Below are 25,861 nucleotides of genomic sequence, written 5' to 3'. Positions count from 1 at the left end.
AACTGACCGTTTTCAGGGAGTGTGTGGAAAAACGCAGGCGTGCCAGATAAAAATGCAGGCATGGTTGAGGAAACGCAGGCATGGCTGGCCGAGCACAGGGCGTGTTCGTGACGTCAAAACAGGAACTGAATAGTCTGAAGTGATCGCTAGCGTTGAGTAAGTCTGGAGCTACTCTGACACTGCACAAAATTATTTTGTAGCCGCTCTGCGATCCTTTCGTTCGCACTTCTGCTAAGCTAAAATACACTCCCAGAGGGCGGCAGCTTAGCGTTTGCATGGCTGCTAAAAGCAGCTAGAGAGCGAACAACTCGGAATGACCACCATAAACAGACAGGGCAGAACGAAAAGCAGAGCAGCAATGTCAGAGGTGTCAAGAATTCTCCTCTGGGCGGAAAAACACACCGTGGTGTTGTCGGCAGTCTTCATTCCGAGAGTAGACAGCTGGGAAGCAGACTTCCTCAGCAGACATGACCTGCACCTGGGGGATGGGGCCTTCACCCGTAGGTGTTCCAGTGGTTGACACGTCAGTTGTGATTTCCACAGATCGACATGATGGCCTCTCGACTCAACAAGAAGCTCAAGCGGTATTGTTCTAGGTCGAGAGATCCACAAGCAGTGGCAGTCGACACTCTAACATCTCCGTGGGTCTACCAGCTGGTGTACGTGTTTCCGCCACTTCCTCTGATCCCAAGAATTCTGAAAAGAATAAAAAGGGAAAAGGTTCAAGCAATACTCATTGCTCCAGATTGCCCGCGAGGGGCCTAGTAGGCAGATCTTCTCGAGATGCTGATCGAAGATCCATGGTCTCTACCTGTTAGCAGGGATCTTCTGCAACAGAGCCCTTTTGTCTAACACGACTTACCGCGGCTATGTTTAACGGCATGGAAGTTGAACGTCTGATTCTAGCCAGGAGAGGGATTCCTGACAAGGTCATCCCGACTATGATCCAAGCCAGGAAAGGAGTAACGTCAAAACATTACCACCGTATTTGGAAGAAATATGTCTCTTGGTGTGAAAGCAGACAATATTCTGTGGTGGAATTTTATCTGGGACGTTTCCTGCTTTTCCTGCAGTCGGGAGTTGATGTGGGCCTACGTCTAGGCTCCATTAAAGTCCAGATTTCGGCCTTGTCTATTTACTTTCAGAAACAATTGTCTTCTCTCCCTGAGGTCCAGACATTCTTGAAGGTTGTTTTGCACATCCAACCTCCCTTCATGCCTCCCACGGTACCTTGGCATCTCAATCTGGTTCTGCACCGAACCGTTACAGGAGGTGGACGTAAAGTACCTTACGTAGAAGACCGTCACACTTCAAAGCAGTCAGTTGTACGCTGGATCACGCTCACTATCCAGCATGCTTATTCCACTGCAGGCTTGCCGATTCCAAAATCTGTAGAGTTCCACTAGGTCGGTGGCTTCTTCTAGGGCGGCTGCCCAGGGTGTCTCGACTTTACTGCTCTGCCGTGCAGCTACTTGGTCAGGTTCGAACACGTTTGGAAAGTTTTACAAGTTCAATAGTTTGGCCTCTGAGGACCTTCAGTTTGGTCAATCAGTTCTGAAGGAACCTCAGCACTCTCCCACCCAGTTTGGGAACTTTGGTACTTCCCCATGGTACTAATTGGATTCCCAGTATCCCCTAGGATGTAAGAGAAAATAGGATTTTAATTACCTACCGGTAAATCCTTTTCTCTTAGTCCGTAGGGAATACTGTGAATCTATGCTGTTACACACATGTTTAGACTTGTTGGTCTTGACGAAGGTCCTTATTGGACCAAAACGTTGACAAATATTATTACTACGTGAACAATAAAGAATAAATACTTTCATTGTATTGGTGAGTGCCCCGTTCCTCTGCTCTATATTACTTCGGATTCGGACTGAACCCCGGCTGGGTTGCACCCCAAAATATGGCATATAGAATATGTGATTACTGATCATCAAATTCTCTCTCTTACACTCTCTCTCTTTCTCTCTCTCTCTCTCTCTATATATATATATATATATATATATATATATTTCTCTTACGTCCTAGGGGATACTGGGAATCCATTTAGTACAGTGGGGTATAGACGGGTCCACTTGGAGCCATGGACACTATAGAAGTTTGATAACGTGTGCAGACGCCTCCCGCTATGCCCCTCCTACCAGACTCAGTCTAGCTCCTGAAGAGTTTTCTGCATTTATTTTTAAAGTTTGGCATTTTCAGGCAGGACTGGATGGCACCAGGCTGCCTACTTCGTGGGACTTAGGGGGGGAACGGTCCAACCCCACTAAGGGTTAATGGTCCCGTTCCCTGCTGACAGGACGCTAGCTCCTGAGGGAAGTATTCGCAAGCCCCACCATGGCGAGCGTACATTCCCGCAGCACGCCGCCACCACTAACAGAGCCGGAAGAAAGAAGAGTGGTGAGTATTAAGCCGGTATCCCAGTTAGCCGGTCGCCAACCATTATGGCATAAGGGTACGGAGACGCACGGCTCCCACACGGGGCGGACTGAGTCTCTAGACTTAGGGCCCAATTTAGTCCTGATTGTAGCAGCAAATTGTTTGCAGATGGGCAAAACCAAGGGGGGTCATTCCGAGTTGATCGCTAGCTGCATTTGTTCACAGCGCAGCGATCAGGCAGAAAAACGGTAGTTCTGCACATGCGTATGTGGCGCAATGCGCACGCGCGACGCACGGGCACAACGAACGATGCAGTTTTGCACAGGGTCTAGCGATGCATTTCAGTTGCACTGGTTGCCGCAGAGTGATTGACATGAAGTGGGCGTTTCTGGGTGGCAACTGACCGTTTTCAGGGAGTGTTTGGAAAAACGCAGGCGTGCCGGGGAAAATGCAGGCGTGGCTGGGGGAACGGTGGGTGGGTGTGTGACGTCAAATCCGGAACTGAATAGTCTGAAGTGATCACAAGCGCTGAGTAGATTTTGAGCTACTCTGAAACTACACCAACATTTTTTGTAGGCGCTCTGCGATACAACCGTTCGCACTTCTGCTAAGCTAAAATACACTCCCAGTGGGCGGAGGCATAGCGTTTGCACGGCTGCTAAAAACTGCTAGCGAGCAATCAACTCGGAATGACCCCCCATGTGTACTACAGGGGGGCAGATATAACATGTGCAGAGAGAGTTAGATTTGGTTGGGGTGTGTTTAAACTGAAATCTAAATTGCAGTGTAAAAATAAAGCAGCCAGTATTCACCCTGCACAGAAATGAAATATCCCACCCATATCTAACTCTCTCTGCAAATTAACATTTGCAGAGAGAGTTAGATATGGGTGGGATATTTCGTTTCTGTGCAGGGTGAATACTGGCTGCTTTATTTTTACACTGCAATTTAGATTTCAGTTTAAACACACCTGTCTGCCACACCTGTCTGCCACACCTGCAGTGCACATGGTTTTGCCCAACTGCTAACAAATTTGCTGCTGCGATCAACTCTGAATTACCCCCTTAGTACACTGTAGTGTACACAGTATCCAGACTGGCAATACAGGCTTAAAAGGGGTATTTCTCCATTGTATGCATCCAAACACATAAATCCAGTATAAAGAAAAATGGGAAGACCGCGTGCCATTGAAGGGGCAGAGCTTCACTATGAGCGGATCCTCAGCTCACAGGCACCATTTTACCCTACTGCAGCTCACATTGACGCTGACTGACAGGGACGTGCAGCTCCTCCGGAAAGCCTCCAGATTACCTCAGCAGTACAGGGGTTCATAGCAGGGGGGAACAATATAATAGTTTTTGCACAGCAGCGATCAGGTCTGAACTGTGCATGCGCCTCAGCGCGCCGGCGCATTCCAGACAACGGATGGCTGTCTTAGCCCTGCGATCACCTCTGCTTGATTGACAGGCAGAGGCCGTCGCTGGGCGGGAGGGGGCGGGCCGGAGGCGTCTGGCCGCCATTTAAAAGCTGTGCGATGCTTTTGTACTTGTGCGTAGGGGGTCGGCTCTGACATGCAGGGCAATCTAGCCCTGTGCTGGGCGTCCCCCTGCATGTCTGTGTGACGGATCGTCGATGTGCTAAATATAGCACATCTGCGATCAGGTCTGAATTAGGCCCTATGTCCCTGATCTAGGTACTTAGTCTGCGACCCGGCTAAGCTTGGCTTTAGCAATAAGGGTGCAGTGTGCTTTTTCTTTCCTCTCTCTCTCTCTCTCTCTCTCTAGGTCTCTCGGGAAGGGCTCTTTGTGGGTGAATTGTGCATTTAACCTTTACCTGTGTGTGTGTGTTGTCACAGCTGCAGTATGTCAGACAAAGAGTGTGTTTCATGTAAGGCACAGTGTTCTTCTTCTCCAGGGTGTTCACTAGCGTGTACTCAGTGTAGTATCCTTCTCAGGTTAATGGGGCAGAGCCAGCATGGCTGGACTCTATTAGGGTAATGATTTCCACCATCTCTACTAAATTATCTCGTAATGAGAAAGAGACACAATATGTAAAACAGTCTTTAACTGAGTTTATGCAAAAGGACTCAGTACTCAGACCAGCTTCTTAGTCCTCTACCATTTGTCCGCAAAAACATACTTTGGCCCAGATCCTGCATTCTGACTCTGATAATGAAGGGTCAGAAATGGAGGAAGGTAAGGTGGACATAGAGGTAGGGGAGGGTACTCTGTCGCAGGGTGTAGAGGCTCTCATAGATGCTATCAGAGAAGTACTAAATATCCCTCATAATGTGACAGAGGAGTGTGAGGAATCTTACTTTAAAATAAAGAAAAAATCCTCAGCCACTTTTCTCGTATCAAAGGAACTAAATACGGGTGGTCTTCTGTTTGCCAGCAGCCGGCTCCCGACGACCAGCATACCGGCACCGGAATCCCGACCGTCGGCATACCAACATCTTTTCTCGCTTTTGGGGGTCCACGACATCCTCGGAGGGAGAATAGGTCGCGCGCCACCGTGCCCACAACGTGGCGAGCGCAGCATTTGCGCTCGCCCAGCTGTCGGTATGCCGGCAGTCGGGATTCCAGCGCTGGTATGCTGGTCGCCGGGAGCCCGGCTGCCGGAATACCCTACTACACCCCTAAATACCCTGTTTGAAGAACAGTGGGTTAATCCAGATAAGAAATTTCTAATTCCTAGGCGGTAATTATCATCTTTTCCTTTTCCTCCGGAGGATAGGAAAAAATGGGAAAATCCACCGATAGTGGATACATCAGTCTCCAGGCTCTCACGTAAAATAGTACTACCTGTTCCTGGAGCAGCCTACCTAAAGGATACAGCTGATCGTAAGATTGAGACTACACTCAAATCTTTGTATACAGCTGTAGGGGTGGCCCTGAGACCCACTATAGCATGTGGCTGGATTACTCAAGCCATTTCTAAATGGTCTGGTCATTTACTTGAGGGGTTATATACCTTGCCTCAAGAGGAAATTGTGTTACTCCAGCAGCACATACAAGACTCTGCAAACTTTATGGTGGAAGCCATTAAAGAGATGGGTTTGCTCAATGCACGCACTACAGCTATGGCAGTGTCGGCACGCAGGGGATTATGGCTACATCAGTGGAATGCTAACATGGATGGCAATAAAGGTGTGGAAGGCCTGCCGTTTACAGGTAAGGCCTTATTTGGCAATGAACTCGACAAGTGGATCTCACGAGCTACTGCGGGTAAGTCCACTTATTTACCTTCTGCAGTTCCGCCAGCCAGGAAGGCCTACTCTGGACCCAATTTACAGTCCTTTCGGACTGCCAAGTTTAGGGGCAGGGTCAGAGGTTCTTCTACCGCCGCTAGAGGTAATCCATGCAAACAAGCGAATGCTGCATCACAGGAACAGGACTCAGGCTCTGATTCCTCTAAACTTTCCGCATGATGGTAGACCGCAATGCCTGGGAGGCCGGCTAAAATTCTTCAGTCACACCTGGACAAGATCTTGCCAGGATCCCTGGGTCATTGACCTTATATCACAGGGCTACAGGCTGGAGTTCTAGGATCTCCCACCTCACAGTTTTTTCAAATCAGTAGTACCAGTTTCACAAGAAGCAAGAGTAACCTTACAAGAAGCCATTCAAAAACTTTTCCAGACCCAGGTCATTGGTCCAGCTCATCTACAAAAACAAGGGATACTATTCCAACTTGTTTGTAGTTCCAAAACTAGACGGTTCGGTAAGACCGATTCTGAATCTCAAATCATTGACCATGTTTACGAGTGTTCAAGTTCAAGATGGAGTCTCTGAATGCGGTGATCTCAGGTCTGGAAGAGGGGGAATTCCTAGCGTCTCTGGATGTAAAGGATGTGTACCTTCACATACCGATCTGGCCACCTCATCAGGCTTATCTATGGTTTGCACTGCAGGACTATCACTACCAGTTTCAGGCCCTGCCATTTGGTCTCCACGGCACCAAGGGTGTTCACCAAAGTGATGGCAGCGATGATGATGTTGCTCCGCAGACAGGGAGTAAACGTTGTTCCCTACCTGTACGATCTTCCGATAAAGGCTGCGTCCAGGGAGCAGTTGTTTGAGAACATTGGTCTCATGACCAGATTACTCCTGGATCATGGGTGGATTCTCAACGTACCACAATCTCACCTAGAGCCAACTCGGAAGCTTCATTTCCTGGCAATGATACTGGACACAGAGTCTCAGAGAGTGTTCCTTCCCTTGGAAAAGGCAATGGTGATCCAGTCGATGGTTTGGGCTGTCTTGAAGCCGATCCAAATCTCAGTACATCTGTGCATCTGCCTTATGGGGAAAATGGTGGCTTCTTATGAACCAATTCAGTACGGAAGATTTCATGCGAGGGCCTTCCAGCTGGATCTGTTGGACAAATGGTCCGGATCACATCTTCACATGCATCAGCGAATTTGTCTGTCGCCAAAAGCCAGGATCTCCCTCCTGTGGTGGCTACAAACTTTTCACCTAGTGGAGGGTCGAAGGCTCGGGATTCAGAATTGGATTCTGCTAACCACAGATGCAAGCCTCAGAAGTTGGTGTGCAGTCACCCAGCGGGTGCAGTTTCAAGGAAGATGGTCAAGTCAGGAAGTTGTTCTTCTAATAAACGTCCTGGAACTCAGGGCTACCTACAACGCCCTTCTGCGGGCCTCATCTCTTCTTCAGGATCAGACCATACAAGTTCAGTCAGACAATGTGACAGCAGTGTCTTACATCAACCGAAAGGGCGAAACAAAGTCAGAGGTGTCAAGAATTCTCCTCTGGGCAGAAAAACACGCCGTGGCATTGTCTGCAATCTTCATTCCGGGAGTAGACAACTGGGAAGCAGACTTCCTCAGCACACATGACCTGCACTCGGGGAAATGGGGCCTACACCCGGAGGTGTTCCAGTGGCTGACACGTCGGTGTGGTTATCCACTAATCGACATGATGGCTTCTTGACTTCTCAAGATGCTCAGGCGGTATTGTTCCAGGTCGGGGGACCCACAAGCTACAGCAGTCGATGCCCTGACAACTCCGTGGGTCTACCAGCTGGTGTACGTTTTTCCTCCCATTCCTCTGATCCCAAGAGTTCTCAAAAGAATAAACAGAGAAAGAGTTCAAGCAATTCTCATTGCTCCAGATTGGCTGCGGAGGGCCTGGTATGTGGATCTTCTCAAGATGCTAACCAAAGACCCGTGGCCTCTGCCTCTTCCAGAGGATCTTCTGCAACAGGACCGTTTGTCTATCAAGACTTGCCATGGCTATGTTTGATGGCATGGAAGTTGAACAGCTGATTCTAGCCAGGAGAGGGATTGCTAACAAGGTCATCCCGACTATGATCCAAGCCAGGAAGAGGGTAACATCAAAACATTACCATCGTATCTGGAAGAAATATGTCTCTTGGTGTGAGAGCAGACAAAATTCTACGGAATTTCATCTGAGATGTTTCCTGCTTTTTCTGCAGTTGGGAGTTGACATGAGCCTACGCCTAGGCTCCATAAAAGTTCAGATTTCAGCCTTGTCTATTTTCTTTCAGAAACAGTTGACTTCTCTCGCTGAGGTCCAGACATTCTTGAAAGGTGTTCTTCATATCCAACCTCCCTTTGTGCCTCCCACAGCATCTTGGGATCTCAATTTGGTTCTGACATTCCTCCAGTCGGACTGGTTTGAACCATTACAGGAGGTAGACGTAAAGTATCTTACGTAGAAGACCGTCATGCTGTTGGCCTTGGCTTCGGCAAGTTGCGTGTCGGAGCTGTGTGCGTTGGCTCACAAAAGCCCCTACTTGATTTTCCATGAGGACAGAGCTGAACTCGAGACCCACCAGCAATTCCTTCCTAAGGTGGTGTCGGTGTTTGGTCTTCAAAGCCCTTACAACGTCCAAGGACTGGGGTTGTTACTGACACAAGTGGGGTTGTTACTGACACCTCTGCTGCTTCAAAGTCCTTGGACGTTGTAAGGGCTTGGAAGGATTATGTAAAGCCAACTGCTCATCACAGGAATTCGTTTTATATGATGCCAACAAGATTGGGTGTACTGCTTCAAAGCAGTCAATTGCTCGCTGGATCAGGCTCACTCCACGGCATGCTTATTCCACGGCAGCTTTGCTGATTCCTAATTCTGTACAGTCCCGCTCTACTAGGTCGGTGGGTTCCTCTTGGGCGGCTGCCCGATGTGTCTTGGCATTACAGCCCTGCCGAGCAGCTACTTGGTCAGGTTTGAACACGTTTGCCAAGTTTTACTAATTCCATACCTTGGCCTCTGAGGACCTTCAGTTTGGTCAATCAGTTCTGCAGGAACCTCAGCACTCTCCCACCCAGTTTGGGAACTTTGGTATTTCCCCATGGTACTAAATGGATTCCCAGTATTCCCTAGGATGTAAGAGAAAATAGGATTTTAATTACCTACTGGTAAATCCTTTTCTCGTAGTCCGTAGGGGATACCGCCCGGTGCTTCGTTCTTCCTGCATGGTTACTTGTTTAACTACTGTTGTTTGGTTCAGCTGTTGCTGTTCTGGTTTTCAAGTTTGGTTAGCATGGCTTTCCTCTTGTTCTCTGTGTGCTGGTTCATAATCTCACCACTTTCCTTATCTATGTCCTTCTCTGAAAGTATGTCCGTCTCCTCAGGCACAGTTTCCTAGACTGAGACTGGTAGGAGGGGCATAGAGGGAGGAGCCAGCACACGTTATCAAACTTCTATAGTGCCCATGGCTCCAAGTTGACCCGTCTATACCCCATGGTACTAAATGGATTCTCAGTATCCCCTACGGACTACGAGAAAATGATTTACCTGTAGGTAATTAAAATCCTATTATATATATATATATATATATATATATATATATTGTTGCAAATTATATAATGTTGCCATTTAGCTAATATATTAAAATGACATTACTACCATATAAGAATTTATTTGCAGCTACGGCAGTTAACAGATGATACAGCCTTGTTTCTTTCTCTTGCTGCAAAATTATGTTCGTCATTGGCAGTCTTTGCTGTTGACTTCCTCGTGTTTTCCACACCCAATATGAGCATTGTATTTAGCGAACTCTGTTGTGTGGGTAGGTTTGAAAAAAACAACCTAGTTCTTGTAAAAACATGTTCCAGATTCCAATCCCTGAAAAACTGTTACTAGTGATGCGTCAAATTATTGGGCATAAGGCAGATCAGTTGGTGCAAGATACTTTTAGTGCTGCCATAAATGGCAATGTATCCTGTACATCATGTTTGAGACGGATGGCGGTTATTAGGTCGACATGAGTTAGATCGACGTACATTGGGCCGACCACATTTGATCGACATACATTAGGTCGACATGATCACTAGGTTGACATGGTCATTAGGTCGACATGGAAAAAGGTCGACATACATTTTTCAAACTTTTTAAATTTTTTGACCTTTTTCATATTTATCGATCCACGTGGACTACAATTGGGAACGGTATCCCGGACCATGGCAGCGGTTACGGTGCACTAATTGAGGTTCCCCGTCACTTTTCAAAGAAAACGACACCAAAAAAAGTAATAAAAAACTCATGTCGACCTGAATCATGTCGACCCAATGTATGTCGACCTAACTCATGTCGACCTAATGAACCACACCCGTTGGAGACATCTGTGATTTATTTTGCAGTTTGTCTGATGGAATTTATTACCCTATGGAACACGTCTGATTTCAACTAAAAGTATTAATTTAGAAGTCTACCCAAAAGCATTTTCATTTCATCACTATATGAACACTCATTGCGTGCAGTACCATGGGGGGTCATTCCGAGTTGATTGCTCACTAGCAGTTTTAGCAGCCGTGCAAACGCTATACCGCCGCCCACTGGGAGTGTATTTTAGCTTAGCAGAAGTGCAAACGTTTTCATCGCCGAGCGCCTGCAAAAAAATTTTTGGGTAGTTTCAGAGTAGCTCAAAACCTACTCAACGTTTGCGATCACTTCAGACTATTCAGTTCTGGATTTGACATCACAAACCCACCCAGCGTTCACCCAGCCACGCCTGCATTTTTCCTGGCATGTCTGCGTTTTCCCGCACACTCCCTGAAAACGGTCAGTTGCCATCCAGAAACGCCCACTTCATGTCAATCACTCTGCGGCAACCAGTGCGACTGAAATGCATCGCTAAACCCTGTGCAAAACTGCATCAGTCGTTGTGCCCCTACATCGTGCGTGCGCATTGCGCCGCATGCGCAGAACTGCAGTTTTTTAGCCTGATCGCTGCGCTGCGAACAAATGCAGCTAGCGATCAACTCGGAATGACCACCCATGTTTCCAAGTGTAGATGAATTATAATTTAAAACCAAAAAATGTTCTTATGTTCTTTTAGTAGGCTTTTACAGTGTGTTATAATGCAAATACGTAGGTTAACCTACAGTACACTAAAATTGCCTTTGGTCTGGCAGTGCAAACCCATGCTTGCTAATAGTACAGCACAGCAGAGACAAATGATCAGACTTGGTAATCATTGTGGTTAATACAAATCAGTGGCGTGCGGTGAGGTCAGTGGCTGGTGAGGCACTACAGCCATAATGTCTGCCGATTCCTGCCGATGACCCCTACCGCCACCGAGCCAATGCCCGCTACTGCCCCTTAGCCAATGCCCGCTGCCACCGGCAATGGCTTACAAACTCGGCCACCATCAACTGACCCAGCCCTCCGCCACTAATTTGCATCTCAGTCCGATGCCTGCCTGCTCATCATACTTGTGATATATTGTGGATTTTTATAGAAAAAAAATAAAAAAAATAGTGTTTGGGACTGGGAAGGGAGTGGGAGGAGGACATAAATGCAATTTTGTTGTCCAGGGCTTCCATTAACTTAATGGGAAAGGGTCTGAATGAGTTAAACATTTTTTAAAAAATGCGTGAGGTCCCCCCTCCTAAGTATAACCAGCCTCTGGCTCTTTGAGCCGGTCCTGGTTGTTTAAATACTGGGGGAAAATTGGACAGGGGTTCCCCGTATTTAGACAACCAGCACCGGGCTCTTAGTCCGGTCCTGGTTCCAAAAATATGGGGGATAAAAGATGTAGGGGTCCCCCATATTTTTAAAACCAGCACCGGGCTCCACTAGCCAGGGAGATAATGCCACACCCGGGAGACACTTTTATATTGGTCCCTGCGGCCGTGGCATTACCCCCCAAACTAATCACCCCTTGCCGGGGTTCCCTGGAGGAGTAAGGACCCCTTAAATCAAGGGGTCCCCCCTCCAGGCACCCAAGGTCCAGGGGTGAAGCCTGAGGCTGTCCCCAGCACCCCTGGGCGGTGTGTGCCGGGCTGATAGCCATAAGTGTGTAAAAGAAGAATATTGTTTTTTGTTGTGGAACTACAAGGGCCAGCAAGCCTCCCCCGATTGCTGGTACTTGGAGAACCTCAAGTACCAGCATGCAGGGAAATAATGGGCCCGCTGGTACCTGTAGTTCTACAACAACAAAAAATATCCAAATAAAAACACAACACACACACCGTGAAAGTAAAATTTTATTAAAACACATTTACACACTCACACATACTGTACTTACCTACATCCCACGCCGATCACGTCCACTTGTCCATGTAGAATCCAATAGGGGCACCTGTACAAATGATAGAGATCACTTACCTACATCCCACACCGATGACGTCCAACCTGCAAAAATTAAAATTATACTTTATACAGGAGGGGGGTGGGGAGAAGAGAGAGAGAGAAACACACAAAAAAACACAGAAACCCCCCCCCCACACACAGTAACCTGCCTGTAGCTGCTGCCACCGGGCTGAACGGGAGGGGAGAGAGCTGCTGCCTGGGTCGGGAGGGAAGACGGCTGCTGGCTGCGACGGGAGGACAGAGAAGAAAGGACAGGGGAGAGCCGAACTCACTCCTGCTTCAGCCCCGCCACCACTTCCGCCTCCAGCTCCGCTTGTGGGTGATTTGACAGCGGATCCAGCACTGGATCTGCTGTCCAATCACAGGTGCCTCGCTGACATAGGGCTGGTGTCCCTTTCAGCGAGGCACTTGTTTCGGTGCTGCATTCCCCGTCATTTTTAAATGGGCTTTTACAGCCCAGAGCTTGGCCACACCCCCCACTCTGTCCCGTTATCATTATCTATGGTAGGCACTGCTATCAGTGCCTCCCAAACTCATTTAAATAGCTAAAATTATTAAAATTAAATACAGAAGATACTTATGACACAGAATATGTGTCATAAGTATCTTCTTTGTGTTATTTTAATAATTTATCACAGGGGTGGCACTGCCTCCCCTGACTGCACGTCCCTGACACAAATCTAGTTACTGAAGGCTGCTTTGCACTGAAAGGCTAAAAGATGTGTTCCTGGATTTGTAAAAACAACAGCTTACAGTTCTTTTTGCCATATGTATAATTTTGTAGACCTTATGTTTCTCTAACGTCCTAGTGGATGCTGGGGACTCCGTAAGGACCATGGGGATAGATGTGCTCCGCAGGAGACATGGGCACTTTAAGAAAGAATTTAGGTTCTGGTGTGCACTGGCTCCTCCCTCTATGCCCCTCCTCCAGACTTCAGTTTGATACTGTGCCCAGACGAGCTGGGTGCTTTTCAGTGAGCTCTCCTGAGTTTGCTGAGAGAAAGTATTTTGTTAGGTTTTTTATTTTCAGGGAGATCTGCTGGCAACAGACTCCCTGCATCGTGGGACAGAGGGGAGAGAAGCAGCCCTACTCTCTGAAGCTAGGTCCTGCTTCTTAGGCTACTGGACACCATTAGCTCCAGAGGGATCGGTACGCAGGATCTCACCCTCGCCGTCCGGTCCCAGAGCTGCGCCGCCGTTCCCCTCGCAGAGCCGGAAGACAGAAGCCGGGTGAGTATGAGAAACAAAGAAGACTTCACAGGCGGCAGAAGACTTCATGATCTTCACTGAGGTAACGCACAGCACTGCAGCTGTCTGCCATTGCTCCCACACACCTCACATACTCCGGTCACTGTAAGGGCGCAGGGGGGGGGCGCCCTGGGCAGCAATATAAACCTCTTATTTGGCAAAAGGAGCATATATACAGCTGGACACTGTATATATGCAGGAGTCCCCGCCAATTTTACACTTTTAGCGGGACAGAAGCCCGCCGTCGAGGGGGCGGGGCTTCTCCCTCAGCACTCACCAGCGCCATGTTTTTTCTCCACAGCACCGCTGAGAGTAAGCTCCCCGGTCTCTCCCCTGCTTATACCACGGTAGAAGAGAGGGTTTTAAAGAAAAGGGGGGCACATAATTTGGCACAGATAATAACAGCGCTACTGGGTAAACATTAAATTGCTGTGTTTTTTCCTGGGTCATATAACGCTGGGGTGTGTGCTGGCATACTCTCTCTCTGTCTCTCCAAAGGGCCTTGTAAGGGAATTATCTTCATATGAGCATTCCCTGAGTGTGTGGTGTGTCGGTACGTGTGTGTCGACATGTCTGATGTAAAAGGAGGAGATGGAGCAAATGTGTGTGTGAGTGGTGTCTCCGTCGACAACGCCGACACCTGTTTGGATATGTGAAATTAAGTGCTAAGGTAAATTTATTGCACAAAAGATTAGAGAACAGACAGGGAATCTACCCATGTCTGTCCCTATGTCGCAGAGACCTTCAGAGTCTCACAACGCTCACTATCCAAAATAATAGACACTGATATCGACATGGAGTCTGACTCCAGTGTCGACTACGATAATGCAAAGTTACAGCCAAAATGGCAGGAAAGTATTCAATATATGATTATTGTAATAAAAGATGTTTTGCATATCACTGATGACTCATCTGTCCCTGGCACGAGGGTACACATGTTTAATGGGAAGAAAGCTGAGGTAAATTTCCCTCCTCTCATGAAGAAAAAGAGCAGGAATCTTCAGACAAGTCCATTTACACACATTCTGGTACACTACTCAGACCGGCGATTGTGTCGGCATGGGTTTATAGCGCTGTAGCAGCCTGGACAGATACCTTATCAGCAGAGATTGAGACCCTAGTATGTGTATGTATATATATATATATATATATATATATATATATAAAAGATGCTGTATATATATAAAAACATGCCCAAAGAGACCTTAGTCTACTGGGTTCTAGAGTCAACGCTATGTCGATTTCTGCTAGACGTGTCCTGTGGAACATGCAATGGACAGGTGATGCCGACTAAAAGAGGCATATGGAAGGTTTACCGTACAAGGCTGAGGAATTGTGTGGAGAAGGGCTCTTGGACCTGGTCTACACAGCTATAGCTGGTAATTCTGATCTTTTGCCTTATATTCCCGCACAGCCTAAGAAAGCACGACATTATCAAATGCAGTCCTTTCGATCACAAAGAAACAAGAAAGTCCGAGGTGCATCCTTTCTTGCCAGAGGCAGGGGCAGAGGAAAGAAGCTGCACAACACAGCTAGTTCCCAGGAACAGAAGTCCTCCCCGGCCTCTACAAAATCCACCGCATAATGCTGGGGCTCCACAGGCGGAGCTAGGCCCCGTGGGGGCACGTCTTCAAAATTTCAGCCACGAGTGGGTTCACTCCCAGGTGGATCCCTGGGCAATAGAAATTGTGTCTCAGGGATACAAGCTGGAATTCGTAGAGATGCCCCCTCACCGATACCTCAAATCGGCCCTACCAGCTTCTCCTCACGAGAGAGAAATAGTGTTAACTGCAATTCACAAATTGTATCTTCAACAGGTGGTGGTCAAGGTTCCCCTCCTTCAACAGGGAAGGGGTTATTATTCGACCATGATTGTAGTCCCGAAACTGGACGGTTCGGTCAGACCCATATTGAATTTAAAATCCCTGAACATCAGAGGCGTCACTCACCTCTGTGACACCCGGTGCGGCAGCGAGGATAAAGGGGATGGGGCTTCACTGGAATGGGCGTGGTTTAAATAGAGGGGTGGGGCTTCGCGGGCGGGACCCGTTTTTAGACAATTGCAGGCACGCAAAGGGGGCGGGGCTTTGATGAGGGGCGGGGCTTCGCGTCCTGACACCCGTTTTTTTTATCACTGGGGGGCGTGGGAGGTGAGGGCTGACTCCCGGGAGGTGCTGTCCCTGCAGTGCTGGCTCCTACACAGTGACAGAAGCCGAGTGCTGCACATAATATAACAGTGCAGCACTCGGCTTCTGTCACTCTGCAGGAGCCGGCATTTTGGTGTCACCCCTCGGCGGGTGACACCCGGGAGCGGGCCGCACCCCCCGCACCCCCCTTGTGACGCCACTGCTGAACATATACCTGAAAAGGTTCAAGTTCAAGATGGAATCGCTGAGAGCGCTCATCGCAAGCCTGGAAGGGGGGGATTTTATGGTGTCTCTCCTCATAAAAGCGAGATCAAGAGAGCAGTTGCTGAACAGCGTATCATTTTCTCTGGAAGTGTTACTGCAACACGGCTCGATTCTAAATGTTCCAAAGTCGCAGTTGGTTCCTACAGTTGGACTGCCTTTCCTGGGCATGATTCTGGACACAGACCAGAAAAGGGTTTATCTCCCAATAGAGAAAATTCAGGAACTCATGACCCTGGTCAGGAACTTATTAAAACCAAAACAGGTGTCCGTGCATCACTGCACTCGAGTCCTGGGAAAGATGGTGGCATCATACGAGGCCATTCCCTTCGGCAGGTTCCATGCGAGGACCTTTCAATGGGACTTACTGGACAAGTGGTCCGGATCACATCTTAAGATGCATCGGTTAATCACCCTATCCCCCAGGGCCAGGGTGTCACTCCTGTGGTGGCTGCAGAGTGCTCACCTTCTCGAGGGCCGCAGATGCGGCATTCAGGACTGGGTCCTGGTGACCACTGACGCAAGCCTCCGAGGTTGGGGAGCAGTCACACAGGGAAGAAATTTCCAAGGTCTGTGGTCAAGTCAAGAGACTTGCCTTCACATCAACATCCTGGAACTAAGGGCCGTATACAACGCCCTGCGTCAAGCGGAGAACTTGCTTCGCGACCAACCGGTTCTGATTCAGTCAGACAACATCACCGCAGTGGCTCATGTAAACCGACAAGGCGGCACAAGGAGCAGAGTGGCGATGGCGGAAGCCACCAGAATCCTTCGCTGGGCGCAGAATCACGTAAACGCACTGTCAGCAGTGTTCATCCCGGGAGTGGACAACTGGGAAGCAGACTTCCTCAGCAGACACGACCTCCACCCGGGAGAGTGGGGACTTCATCAGGAAGTCTTCGCACAGATTACAAGTCGGTGGGAACTGCCACAGGTGGACATGATGGCATCCCGCCTCAACAAAAAGCTACAGAGGTATTGCGCCAGGTCAAGAGACCCTCAGGCAGTAGCTGTGGTGACACAGAGGAATTCCAGCTGGGCCGTTTCCTTCACTTCCTACAGTCCGGAGTGAATTTGGGCCTAAAATTGGGCTCCATTAAGGTCCAGATTTCGGCCCTATCCATTTTCTTTCAAAAGGAGTTGGTTTCTCTACCAGAAGTTCAGACGTTTGTAAAGGGAGTGCTGCATATTCAGCCTCCTTTTGTGCCTCCAGTGGCACCTTGGGATCTTAACGTGGTGTTAAGTTTCCTGAAATCCCACTGGTTTGAACCACTTAAAACGGTGGAGTTGAAATATCTCACGTGGAAGGTGGTCATGCTATTAGCCTTGGCTTCGGCTAGGCGTGTGTTAGAGTTGGCGGCTTTGTCACATAAAAGCCCCTATCTGGTTTTCCATATGGATAGAGCAGAATTGCGGACCTGTCCACAATTTCTGCCGAAAGTCTTTTCATCTTTTCATGTGAACCAACCTATTGTGGTGCCTGTGGCTACTCGTGACTTGGAGGATTCCGAGTTGATATATGTGGTCAGGGCTTTGAAGGTTTATGTAGCCAGAACGGCTAGGGTCAGGAAAACAGAGTCGTTGTTTATCCTGTATGCATCCAACAAGCTTGGTGCTCCTGCTTCAAAGCAAACTATTGCTCGCTGGATCTGTAACACGATTCAGCAGGCTCATTCTGCGGCTGGATTGCCGCTGCCAAAATCAGTTAAGTCCCATTCCACTAGGAAGGTGGGCTCTTCTTGGGCGGCTGCCCGAGGGGTCTCGGCATTACAACTTTGCCGAGCGGCTACTTGGTCAGGTTCAAAGACTTTTGCAAAGTTCTACAAGTTTGATACCCTGGCTGAGGAGGACCTCTTGTTTGCTCAATCGGTGCTGCAGAGTCATCCGCACTCTCCCGCCCGTTTGGGAGCTTTGGTATAATCCCCATGCTCCTTACGGAGTCCCCAGCATCCACTAGGACGTTAGAGAAAATAAGATTTTACTTACCGGTAAATCTATTTCTCGTAGTCCGTAGTGGATGCTGGGCGCCCGTCCCAAGTGCGGACTTCTTCTGCAATACTTGTATATAGTTATTGCTTCAATAAGGGTAAAGTTATGGTTGCATCAGGGTTTGACCTGATGCTCTGTTATTTGTCATACTGTTAACTGGTTGTTATCACATGTTATACGGTGTGATGGGTGTGGCTGGTATGAATCTTGCCCTTGGATTACCAAATCCTTTCCTTGTACTGTCAGCTCCTCTGGGCACAGTTTCTCTAACTGAGGTCTGGAGGAGGGGCATAGAGGGAGGAGCCAGTGCACACCAGAACCTAAATTCTTTCTTAAAGTGCCCATGTCTCCTGCGGAGCCCGTCTATCCCCATGGTTCTTACGGAGTCCCCAGCATCCACTACGGACTACGAGAAATAGATTTACCGGTAAGTAAAATCTTATTTTTATGCTGTTACATAAAAAAAAACATTGTGTTTTTATGACTAGATCCACAGTGACATCTACTGGAACATAAAGTATCTACATAGTTCTAGTCAATGGGTAATTTCCAAACATAAAACCAATTCATTTAATATTGAATGCATACTTAGAAGCATAAATTCCTACTGTATATACCTTTAATCAATTAACTGATGATTTTCCCTTCAAAACCGTTTATATACTGTAGTTGTTTTTTTTTTTTTTTTTAGTTTTTTTATTTAACATAGTTTTAAAAGTATTTTTAAAATATTTAAATATTACATAGTGCACATCCGCAGAATGGATCTCCTCGTCAAAAACATGGGGACAGTGGGACCGCATGGTCAGACGTGATTTGACCACGCAAGTTAAGTGGTTAATAGGTCATAGAACTAAAGTTGATTTATGTAGTTGGGATCATAATTCTATACAACTCTACTGTAGACTGAGCTACAAATTCATGTTTTGCTTAGGTTATGGTGAAGATAAGTAAATAAGATAATAGGTCATATGTTTTATGGCTATACAAGATTTTTGAGAATGAGATGATCTGGAAGACATTTCACTATATAGAAAATTATATGATTGTGATTCAATCTCTTGTTCTTGATAGCATGTCGAGGAATTGGTGAATATCTATAACTCGGTTCCAGAAGTGACACAAAAAGAAAACTCATGGGAAATCCCCATATTTGTAAATTTTTACGATGGCCATGGTGTTACCGTCAGTCTCAGGCCAGAACACAGAGTGGAAGATGTCCTGAGTTTGGCATGCAAAGTAAGTTTTCCCACAGATGAACTATCGCTAACATACGCACAGAAAACCTAGTGAAAATGTCATTTTATCTGATATTAGACAAATAACAATTTTGCTTTATGATGCTGTTCTGCACTAATGACAAAATTATCACCAACTTTAGTAAATTATACATATATTTATGGGACTGATGCAAATTGGTCAACTCTGCGATTTTTCCCACTGTGCATGCATCTGAGACTGTCTGTGGTGAAAATACGCATCTCTGTGGATCTGCTGGCTGTACAGTATATCAGTGGTTCTTAAAATTGGTCCTCAGGACCCCAAACAGCTCACATTTTCCAGGTTACCTAGCATGTGCATAGGTGTATTCATCACTCACATTTTAAAAATTCAGAGGTGGAGCTAATTACTTCACATTTGATTCTGTGAGGAGTCCTGGAAAACTTGATATGTTTGAGAACCCATTTTATTTAGCATGGAAGTTAGCTAGAACTCCACGTGCAGCTACATAGGTGGCAATGGAGTGTTCGTTCAAATGCATGCTGACAATAACTGTTGCTTTAAGGCTGGGGACACACATAGCGGACAAGCGGGTCCCGCTTGGCCAGGAGGGGTTTTTTGTGTGCACGCGGATCCTGTTCTGCGGGAAGCTGCAGAACAGGATCCGGTCAGTGACATACAGGATTTTAATGGAACACAGTACAGCACAGCCTCACTGTGTGAACACATACATTGAAATGTATGTGTTCACATTGAAATCCCGCCATCCTGTCATCCGGTCCAGTATGCTGTGGTTTGATCCGGCGGCAGCGGGACTGCTGCACATGTGTGGACGCCTGCATAGGTGCCCATGTGCAGTCTCCTTGCGGCTAAACAGGACCTGCTTGTCCGCTATATGTGGCCCTAGCCTAACACGTGAATTTATAGTAGTGATGCTGCCATTATGCAAGAAACTCTGACTAAGATCCAATGTGTTCTTCTCCATTCTATTATTATACTCTGCAAACAGCTTCATACATGACAATGCACAAAATGAAATTCAATGTAATATATTTTAACTTTTTTCTACATTTAATTGTATATTCTTAAAATTAAGGCTATCCCAACAGATCCAACGGCTTGTGGATCTGCCAACATATTGGCTGATTTGGCAAGCATACACACTTACCAAACAGTCGTTCTATAATGTATGTCTGTGCAGATGTCACAACTGGGTGGTCATTTGAAATTGCCTGTCCAGCTGATATGTCAATCTCTGCTGCCAGTTTAAGGGCATTCAGCGGTTCGCCCACACACAGCCAGACATGCCGATGTATCTGCTGTGCTGCAGGGCCGATGTGGTACGTCTGTGAATGATGTTCACAGACATATTGGGTGCACACACCCATGACCCGCTACATATACTGTACATCATTTGTCGCTTGAACAAACAATATAGCATTCTAGTGTGTATCCTGCCTTAGTCAGGCTTATCTGATGTTTCAAGCTCACCCTGGTCTATACCTGTTCCATAGCAGTGTAGCCCTGCATTTGACTAGTGAGTATGCACTAATGTATGCAGGTCTGTGAGTCAGGTGCTACAGCACAGGAAGTTTAAGAGTCAGAGCATAGAGGGGAATTGAAATTCCCAACTGCCTCATAATAGCGGACACCAGGTTTAATCTATGGAAAAGGTAAAACTGCAGATTCCAATAAAAGCTACATTAACAATAGAGTCACCATTTTGAAAAATGCCAAATTTGAGCTTTGTACTTTTTCAAAGTATCCATGCCTTATTGTGCTTCTTACTTAATTAGTGTATGGTATATGCATTTATTGCTGTCCCTCTATTTGTACATTTGGTAATACTGTATCTTGGTAAGCTCTGTGATGGAATTGCATTCTTGCTGTGTCTAACACAGTGCAGTAACTAGGCATTTTAGCGCTGTGCATTGGCGCCCCCCCCCCCTATGCAAGATTGGGGCGTGGCTTCATGGGGAAGGGGCGTGGCCACAAAGTAATACCAATTCATACTACGGTGCACAGTAGTCTCCATTATTCAAATTACGCTGCACAGTAGCGCCACTACACCAGGTAGAGCCCCTTTTTACACATTACGGTATACAGCGTCCCCCCTTTTTACACATTACGGCAGACAGTCCCCTTATTACACATTACAGCAGGCAGCATCCCCTTTTTACACATTACGGCAGACAGTCCCCCTTTTTACACATTATGGCAGACAGCGTCCCCCTTTTTACACATTACGGCATACAGTCCCCCTTTTTACACATTACAGCATGCAGCGTCCCCTTTTTACACATTACGGCAGACAGTCCCCCTTTTTACACATTACGGCAGACCGCATCCCCCTTATTACACATTACGGCAGACAGCATCCCCTTTTTACACATTACGGCAGCCAGTCCCCCTTTTTACAAATTGTGGCAGAGAGAGAGATAGAGAAAGAGAGAGCGAGAGATACCATCTCTCCCCGCTGGCAGTCAGGCTCCTCGTGCTGGCAGATCCATTCCCGGGCAGCGGAGAAGGAGGAGGAGGGAGGGGGACTGGAGCCGCAGCAGCGCTATGTCATTGGTAGTAGCGCCGCTGCAGCAGCCCCCTCTCCGTCCACATTGGCTGCCCGCCACTGTGAATGCTGGGATGAGGGAACCACGTGCAGCTACATAGGTTGGAAATGGAGTGTTTGTTCAAATGCATGCTGACAATAACTGTTGCTCTAAGGCTGGGGCCACACATAGCGGCCAAGCGGGTCCACACATGGCGGCCAACGCAGGCGTGGCTGGACCGTGCGGGGAGTGGCCCGCACCGGCTGTGTGACGTCACACGCAGCCACTGCGGGCTGGGGAGCGATGAGTAGCTCCCGGCCAGCACGCTAAAGCGCCGCTGGCCGGGAGCTACTCTTGAAGTGCAAAGGCATCGCCGCTGTGTGATGCCTCTGCACTTCTGTGGGGAGGGGCGACACTGACATGCGGGGTGGACTAGCCCTGTGCTGGGCGTCCCCCCGCATGTCTGAGTTCATGATCGTAGCTGTGCTAAATTTAGCACAGCTACGATCAACTCAGAATGACCCCCTTAGTCAGGGTTATGTAGTACAAGTACCCTTTACACCCAGTCTTTACTGTGCATTGTTATATCTATTGAGTGTATAGCTATACATAGTACCACTCTGTATTGCTAATCCAGTGCACTTTTATTGCATGTCATAATTTCTACATTGTACAATGTGACTATGTGTGTTTGCATATAGCTGCTGTGTGACCTCCATTTTGTGTATCTCACTCGGATTGCTATCCCTATATTCTATAAACTGAGGGGGCTAAGTGCGTCAGGTTTATCATTTAATATAGGTAGTTCACAGGATATACTCTGTGTATTTTTCCTCTGATTTTTAGTCACCATATACCTCTTGAATTCCCTGTTTGTGCTGATACACTGCGCAGGGAGTTCTTGTCAGGTATTGTGCTGCTGATATTGTACACGGGGCAATGGTGCTTGGGTTGATCCCACATTGTGTGGTGGTGACGCTGCAGACACATTTGAGGAAAACATAGCAGCTGAGGTTCAGGTTCTGGGGGATCCTTACCCCCAAGTGGAACTGTAGCAACCGGGGTTCAAAATGACCCACCTTGGTGTACCTTCTCCACACTATTGAATACACTGGTAACTAGACTATTGCCCCCTATGGGACCTCATGTGCTGGTACAACCGCTTATGGTCCCCGCGGTTAACCCGCCATGGGCAGATCAACTGTCCGCTTAGTTACAGCAATTGAACCAATCACTGACTACTCAGAAGTCTAACCCTCGCCCGCCTAAGACCAAGGGGTCCTCTAAGCGGGCCATTACTTCCTCACAATCCACCAACGTCCCAGACACCTCTTCTGATGAGGATGGCATTTATACTGACCCCACAGATTCTGATCCCGATGCTTCTGATGGGGAAGCTGTTTCACAGGTGGATGTCCCTGACTTGTTGGAGGCTATCGGGCTCATTCTTCAAATTACTGATGACCCGGAGCCTTATGCTGCCCCTAAGAAACCGGACAGGTTTAAACGTCAGAAAGTGGTTAAACAAGTTTCTTTTTCATCCACTAGGGGTCACTGGAGTACTCTTGGGATATGGACGGCTTAGCAGAAACAAAGGCACTGAATATTTAAATTTAGAACTCTCCACCCCTCCATATCCCAGAGTACCTCAGTGTACGACCTCAGTGTTTTTTCCGTGCTCACAGCAATAACAAGGCTTGTGGGAAGTTCCCACACTTGGTGGAAGATTTTATCAATTTTTCATTTTTACTTTTTACTTTTTACACTTAGCACATCCCTTCCCAGTTTCTGGAAAAACATGGGTCCGGGATAGTGCCGCTGCACGGGCAGCGCATGGCATGTCGGTCCTCACAAAGAGCACCCTCACAGCCACAGGCAGCCCACTGTCTCCTGCAACAGCTGGACGGAGCTTACACATAGAAGCCCCGTCGCAGCCATGACCTGAGGAGCTGGACGGAGCTTACACATAGAAGCCCCGTCGCAGCAATGACCTGAGGAGCTGGACGGAGCTTACAGATAGAAGCCCCGTCGCAGCCATGACCGGAAAGCGTCGCAGACCTCCCTACAAAAGGTATGCTGGGGAAACGGGGCGGTCAGCGCAGGCTGCCGCCCCGCTGTGTGGGGTCCGTGGTTAAAGCCGACCGCTCACTGCCGTGATAGCCGCCCCAGCCGCTCCGTCCAGCACTCCGTCTGCCGCTCCGACCGCCCGCCCCAGGCGCTCCGTCCTCCCGCCAGGCGCTCCGTCAGCGGTACACCGCTCAGAGAGGGAGACCCGCCGCAGCTTGCCTAGCGACGCCGCGCTCCGGCCAGCCGACCTCAGCTGCTCTGAACTATGTGTCCCTCGCCTCCCTGCAATGAGCTTCCCGGCTCCCCGCTGAGACACAGCGCTACAGGGAGTACAGGGAAGGGGGGGGGGGGGGACCTGGCTGATTACAGCGTGGCTGCAGCTGCCAGAAGGTATTAATGCTGCAAGGGGAAAAATCACGGTATAATAGGCTGTTGAGCCTATATATATAGATATCAATATTAACAGGCTGCCATATCTATAGAAGATATTAATATTAACAGGCTGCCATATCTATAGAAGATATTAATACAAAATTAACTGCAGGCAGAGCTTATATTAAAGGTGACCTGCCTGTGATTGTATTGTAACCTGCATGTGATTATCAGTGTATACTAGACTGTGATTATCAGTGTATACTAGACTGTGATTATCACTGTATAATCTATTGAGCCTATATTAACTGCAGCAGGTATTGTAACCTGTCCTGTGAGTATCAGTGTAAGCACATGGGGGCCATTTTAATCATGTTTCCTGTTTCTTCCAGTGGTAATTCCAGAACATTCCTGCCCTACATCTCTACGCCACCGGAGGCGCAGGGGTGTTAGTGGGAATTTTGGTTCAGGTTTCACATATGCTGCCCATGTGAACTGTATTTCGCCCATATATATATATATATATATATATATATATATATATATATATATTACGCACCTTAAGTAAAGATTTTACTGAGTCGTGCAAGTGTCTGTTCTTTGGCTATTGTGGTGTCTGTCTGTATAAGGGGTAAGGCTCCAACACAGACTACATATAAGGTTTACTACAATGTCTGTACATAAATCTACCACAGATTCAGTTGTTTTGTAGGTTTCCACTCCGGAAACCGGGTCAGTCCCAGATCCTATGTTAAGCATTGGCAATTCAAATTGACTCCGCTCGACAGGAGCGGTATGATCGGAGTCTCTGAAGTTACTCCGCCAGCTCTAACGGAGGAGTCTCAGCCTTTCCAAAGGTCCAACTTCCCTGTTAATTTAACTGGTCTTATAATTTAATGCAGTCTGACAATTCTATGTCAAACCTCACAGCGATAACTACGAGTGAGAAGGGCACATTAAACCAGCAGTCAGGTAGTGCGGGTTTTGACAACCATGCATTGCTAATGACCAGTGAGTCAATGTCTCAATGTTTACAGAGACTAAGGAGACTCTAACATCTAATTCGTCGAATTTAATAAACGACAGATCTTCAATGAGTTTCTTATTTAGAATATCTGACTAAGATTTACTCTATTTACCCGTTTCCACATCTAAATGGGAGAATCCGCCATTGGTGAATTCGTCTGTGTCAAACATTATAAAGACCCAAGATACATTTGGGTCACTAGGCGCTCTATGTATGGAAACAATGACGATCACGTTAGACTTATCGTTACTGAGAAGCTGCAGAGTATCTCTGTAAAGCTTCTGCTGACGCCTGTTACCTCGATTCTCGCTTTTCATCGTCGCTAGTTTCAGCACGACAAGGCCAGAAGTTGTTTGGTCCTAAATTTGATATTCAGGCCAAGGCGGGGGGGGGGGGGGGGGGGGGTAAATGTCTAGCCATTGCCTCCTCCGGTATCAAAACGGAAATACTTTGGTCCGGCGTTTAAAGCCTTTAGACTTCAGTCTTTTCAAGGCTGGGGTACAAAAACAGTCACGACTTGTAACGCCAGGGCGCTAAAGTCAACAAGCCAGTGGCTTGACGGCCTCTTAGGCCATATCGAATTTCCAATTGTGGAAGCGCGCCTTTACACGTTACATTTGCCGGGTTTCCAGACATCCACTCATGGATGTATCCGCCATTTAAAGGTTAAAAGACAAGACTGCCTCTGTCGGACGAAATTAGGCGTTTTGGCAGGTTGCCATTCAGTCTCTGCTGGTTTCAGCTGTTTTTATTTCCAGGCCTGGTACACCAACAGAGTCAGGGTTATTTATTTCCCTCTGTTTGGGGTACCGAAGCCGGAGGGCTCCGTCGCAGTCTCAATCAGCAAGTCACTTACTACAGTTTGAAAATGGATTTTCTGCGGTTAGTATTTGCATATTTGGAGCCACAAGATTGCATGATTGCGCTTGATCTTCAGGATGCGTATTTACCCATTCCGGTTTGGTCACCACATCACAGGTTCTTGCGTTTTGCAATACGCCACAACCATTAACCGTTTCA

The 25,861-nt window shown here is 47.6% G+C and overlaps 1 protein-coding gene across 1 annotated transcript in view; it reads left to right on the top strand.

Moving 5' to 3' along the window:
• Window positions 1-25,861, top strand: part of TIAM2 (TIAM Rac1 associated GEF 2) — a 1,049,207-nt gene that overhangs the window by 623,382 nt on the left and 399,964 nt on the right. Inside the window, exon 12 of the mRNA XM_063917712.1 lies at window positions 18,683-18,847. Coding sequence (XP_063773782.1) covers window positions 18,683-18,847 — 165 coding nt within the window. The remainder of the gene's footprint in view (window positions 1-18,682; window positions 18,848-25,861) is intronic.

Source organism: Pseudophryne corroboree, chromosome 4, assembly GCF_028390025.1.
Source record: "Pseudophryne corroboree isolate aPseCor3 chromosome 4, aPseCor3.hap2, whole genome shotgun sequence".
Lineage (NCBI taxonomy): Eukaryota > Metazoa > Chordata > Amphibia > Anura > Myobatrachidae > Pseudophryne > Pseudophryne corroboree.
This window is presented reverse-complemented; position numbering and strand designations above follow the sequence as displayed.